This window comes from Carlito syrichta, unplaced genomic scaffold (assembly GCF_000164805.1).
Source record: "Carlito syrichta isolate Samal-C Ts95f unplaced genomic scaffold, Tarsius_syrichta-2.0.1 Scaffold279718, whole genome shotgun sequence".
NCBI classification, from domain to species: domain Eukaryota; kingdom Metazoa; phylum Chordata; class Mammalia; order Primates; family Tarsiidae; genus Carlito; species Carlito syrichta.
This window is the reverse complement of record NW_007223814.1, coordinates 167,332-172,785: the sequence shown is the minus strand read 5'-3', so window position 1 is coordinate 172,785 and position 5,454 is coordinate 167,332. Positions and strand designations below refer to the sequence as shown.

Genomic DNA, 5,454 nt, shown 5'->3' with positions numbered 1-5,454 from the left:
AACCCGCAGGCTCAGGCAATTCACTCACCTCAGCCTCCCAAAGGTGCAGGATTACAGGCTGAGCCACCGAGCCCAGCCAGAATCTAGCACATTCTTAAACCATGTTTTTTTGGGAAGGTGCCAGTCTGCTTAGCATAGCCTGAGAGACAACTGATTGACTGTTGTGCTTATTCTCAACATGTGAGGAGTTGCAAAGGGAAATGAGTTAAAGATCAAATTGGAGGAACTCTGTGGCTTTACCTGTATTTAGTCTCGAATGTACTTCATTACATTTTTGAAGAGAGATCCTAGGTGCATATCAAAAAATGAAAACATATTCAAAAGGTAATTTTAACTATTGTAAGTTATCTGAGCATATGCTTCCTCTGTTGATATGAGAACTAGTTACCTGAGATATTTAAATCCACATTGCTAACCAGGAATAATTAGAATGATGACAAAATAGTGCACATATAAGAGTCCTTTATATCCTAAGCACTGTTTCAAGAGCTTTACATGGATCTTTTCCCTTATAATAACCTAAGGAAGTAGGGCCCCCTCATACACACACACACACACACACACACACACACACACACACACACACCACACACGCACACTCACACCCACACAACTTGTTTTCTCCCTACAAACAGTATATATATGTATACTGCCATATATATATATATATATATATATATAACCAGATAAACAGAGATTGGTAAGGGCCTGTTTGTAGGGAGAAAACAAGTTTAATTTAGGTACCTAAGGGAAGTCCAAGTGCTCAGGAGAAAGAGCTGGGCTGGAGATATACATTTGGTAGTAAGTATATATGATTTGCAATTGAAGCCACAGAGTAGAGAATATAATTGTCCTTGGAAATAGTGTAGAGAGGATATAACAGAGGGAGATGCCTTACAGGATTCCTAGAAGGAATAGCCAGAGAGAAAAGAAGAAAACCAGGAAGCCAACAGAAGTAAGTGTTTCCAGAAGAGAGTTTCCAAAATGTTTTTAGGAGGTCAAGAGTATTGAACGATGTTGAGTGAAGTGTTCTCCATCTGGCAAAATAAGGGAATTGTTGGCAAATTTATTGGAAGTCAAACCATTGTAGGTGGAAGAGAAAACGGGAGGTGAGGAATTTAAGACAATTAATTATATTCAATTCATTTAAGGCGATGAGATAAGAAAGTTAAGAAAGTTGCTAGAGAGGGAATGTGTAGTAACAGAAAAAGTCTTTCTTTTTTTAGTTGGTTGGACCCAAATATGTTTATGTGTTGATAGAAATGAACCAATAGGGAAGAAAAATTGAAGAGGCAGGAGAGGGAACAATCAATCATTTTAATCAATCCTTTAAAAAGAACAGAGGGAATGCAATACAGAGAAGAGACAGATAATTTGTGTAAGATAGGTTGAGGGACACCTATGAAGGAAAAAGGAAGAAAAGTTAATATGTACATTTGTTGGTCTGCAGTTTAGGAGGTCTTTGGACAAAGTTTATGTAAAAAAAGAGGTAAAGATCATCTTCAGAGATTGAAGGAAGTGACTGTATAATTAGGGAACTGAGTTTTGAAAAATTTTCAAAACTTTGCAGAAGTTTGAAATAGCTACTATAGAAAGTGTGAGAGAGGACGAACTGACTCGAGAAACACAGGTCTGCTGGATGGTATTGAGAATTCCACTGAAGTTGAAAATAATGAATAACTTTACAGTGGCACCAATCTATACAGTTGTGTGATTTTTCTACAGTAATGCTAAGCCACTGTGCCACAAGCATTGACTAGGGTTGGGTTTTTGCCAGGCAAATAAGCTAGCAGGACATCTAGGCAAGGAATTTGAGTTTACTGGTGAGAGAATGGCTGAAGTTATGAAATATGAAGCCTAAGCTAAAACAGGAAGACATGGAAAATTGAAAGTACTGATAGAAAGAGGGAGCATAAGTTAAAAACACATATTTCCATAAAGTTAAATAGTAGATGTTGCAACATTAAAATGAGAGCTAAAAGAATAAGAGATGTCAGAGTGTAGGATGTTTGAATTTATGATTTCAGAGGAAGGTTCAATTTGGAAGAATCCAGACTAAGATAAGCTGGAGGGTATTAATTAAGGAAAATTGAATAAGATCCTACTACCCTGAGAAAGATTATTTCGGCAACTATGTGTAGGGTACATAGAAGTGGGAAGATACTGAACTAAAGCAGCTAAGACACTTATTTGCATAAATTAGGAACAAAGTATTTGAATTTTGGATCCAAAGATGGGTAAATAGGCTATGTTTTTTACATTGAAAGAGATGTAGTTTATTTTTTTTTTTCGAGAGAGGTAAAAAATTTAATTTTGTGTTTATCCAAAACCAAATAGTACTGAGACACTACCTAGTGATTGTAGAAACCTGTACTAGCACTTTGGTTTTATTATTAGTATTTTTTGAGTCAGAGTCTCACTCTGTCTCACTGCACCTAGGCTGGAGTGCAGTAGCACAATTACTGCCAATGCAACCTCAACCTACTAGGCTCAGGCAATCTTTCCCCTCAGCCTTCCAAGTGACTGGAACTACAGGTGTGCACCACTGTGGCTGGCTAATTTTTAAAATTTATTGTAGAGACAAGTTCTCACCAAGTTGCCTAGGCTGGTCTCGAACTCCTGGGCTCAGGCAATCCTCTTGCCTCAGTCTCCAAAGTGCTGAGATTACAGGTGTGAGCTCAGCCTACTAGCACTTTGAATAATGCCTTCTTTTTTGTCAATTATACACACACACAGACATAGTCTCTTTCTTTTTTTTTGAGTTGGAGTCTCACTCTGTCGCCCAGACTGGAGTGCAGTGGCCACTCCCGGTCACCGTAGCCTCGACCTGCTGGGCTCCGGTGATCCATCCTTCTGCCTCAGCCTTCCAAGTAGCCGGAACTACAGGCATGTGCTACCACACCCAGTTGATTTTTTGATTTACTGTAGAGATGAGGTCTCACCAAGTTGCCCAGGCGGGTCTCGAACCAGCGGGCTCAGGCAATCCACTCACCTCAGCCTCCCAAGGCGCGGGATTATAGGCTGAGCCACCGAGCCCAGCTTAGACACAGTCTCTGTCTCTCTCTCTCTCTCTCTCTCTCTCTCTCTCTCTCTCTCTCTCACACACACACACACACACACACACACACACACACACACACACACACACACACATCCCTTATTTCAGCCCGAGCTGAATTTTTGCATCTTTTAAACAACCAAATTTATAATATATTGCTCTAATAGAAGGTTCAATTAAATCCATCTTTTCTTATCTTCTTATCTCTTTTAGCATGCATGCCTAATTTTCAACTTGAGGTAAGGAAAAAAGTTATATAATATTTTCTGGCATTTTGATGTATTTTTTTCCAGTCTTTTGTGACTGGGCATGGTTGTAGTTAATAGGATTTTAGCACTTATTCCTGCTTTCACATTTAATAGAACAACACAAATATTTTGTCTTCAAAAGCATCAATTAGGATGACTGCATATTATTGTCATTTTCTTTCCTTTTACTTTTTAGAAAAAAGTATATCTCATTTCTGTCATCTCAGTTTTCTCCGGCCTTATTTATTATGCTTTGATTTCAAACACAGATGTGTATGTATGTGAAATAAAAGCAAAAATGCTTGTGGAAGGGAAGTTCCCAATTTGAATATTTATGTAGAACAGACATTGTAAGAGAGAGTTTTCTTGCATGTTTTGTTTTATTTCCACAGGGACTGACATTCTTAGCAAATTGGTTGCCTGTAACTAAAAAAAAAACCTTTTTTTTAGCATAAGGACTCAGATTTATATTTTGAAAAAAAAATCAGACATGCCAATACTAGAACCTGTGGTTATATATACTGATGGTCTGATAGATTAGTGTTGTGTGTCCCTTTTAGACAGGGCATATGCTCGCTTTTCCATAGCCATGCCTTCCACTGGATGTTTCCAACACGTAGGTTACTTGCCAGTCCCATGGGTGTTTTATTTTTGATGCTTCACCTAGAGTAAAATAAAGGACAAATGAACTATTGTCTCTTCAATAGAAGAGAAGCTAAAGCTGTCACTTCTCAGTTAGCCACATGAGACTAACCTATTGTCTGCTTGAAAATTATTTTGGGATGGCCTTTTCTTCTATTTAGCATAGAAAAAAATGCAATTTTAGCATTTGGTTAAGTCAAACAATTAGAAAGTTAAATCCACTACTGGATCACATATAACATTTCAAAACCACGTTCAAAAGATGCAATTGTTTCATATCACCTATTTGCATTTCTATTCCTTTTTATTAGGTGAAAAAATCAGGAGCCAAATACTTTGTAGCTTTCTGTAAGTGGAGTTTTGCTCATTTTGGGACTAAATGCTGACATGAAGGGAAGTTTTTTGTACACAAATGCGTTTTGTGAGCCCTTGGGATTGCCATTATTGATACTGTGACTGTTCCTTAATAAAGAGTGATCACAGAATGAGCTCTTTCCTTCTACTCAAACAGGCCCGGTCTAAGCGAGTTTGTTTTGTGACAATGAAGAGATTTGTCTTTCTGGGAAGGGTATGAAGAGTATGCATGTTAAAGGACCCATGACAAACATATCTTGGGTGTCTCCAAGACCTTAATTACTCATAACAAAATATTTCATTTTCTTTGTAGGTGAAAGTAAATAATGATTTTAATTATGAATTTTACAACAGTAGTTGGTCTTATGTAAAACATACATCAACACAACATTCATCATCTCGTAGGAAGAGCTCCTTTTTTAGATCTTCATCATCTTCTTCACATAGTTATACTTCAAATACCAATGAAATACACAAGACAAAGGTTAGTATAAATACCAGCTAACGTTTCCATATGTTACTTTCTTTAAGTATTGCTTACATGAACAAAAGTGTATTTATCAAAGGGTCAACTTTCATATTTAAATTAGGGGATTAGTATCTCCTCTAAGAGATAGTGCAATACATTTTTCAAAATGGTACAATATTTTCCTTAATTATCTTTGATGATAAATTTATTTTTACTTTTTCTTGTCTCATTAAGGTAATTCTTCTTATTTGAAAAATGGTTTCTTAAAACTTTTTAAATTTTAAATATGTAGGGTACAATTCAGGGTTAGGTATACAAATGCTCATTATGCTGGTGCACTTGTTGACGAAGTATGCCTCTCCCTCCCCTGGATAGTTCCCACTATAGTAGTAGTTCCCATTACTGCCAATTGCCTTTCTTATAGTATTAAGATAGTTGTTCAAGGTCTGCTTATGAGTGAGCACATGTGGTACTCAGTTCCTTGCTTCTGTGGTGGATCACCCAGTATTATAGCCTATAAGTCCATCCAAGTTGCTGTGAAGTTCATAATTTTGCCCTTCTTTAAGACTGTGTAATATTCCATCTTATATATGTACCACATTTTTTAAATCCATTTTTTAAATTCGATGGGAAGCATGGTTGGTGAAAAATGTTTTTTTTTTTTTGAGTGGAAGTCTCACTCT

General features: G+C 37.0%; 1 protein-coding gene across 1 annotated transcript in view; it reads left to right on the top strand.

Moving 5' to 3' along the window:
- The window catches only part of C7 (complement C7), a 67,767-nt gene that overhangs the window by 27,818 nt on the left and 34,495 nt on the right, over positions 1–5,454 (top strand). Inside the window, exon 7 of the mRNA XM_008052530.2 lies at positions 4,616–4,786. Within this exon, the coding sequence (XP_008050721.1) occupies positions 4,616–4,786 (171 nt within the window). The remainder of the gene's footprint in view (positions 1–4,615; positions 4,787–5,454) is intronic.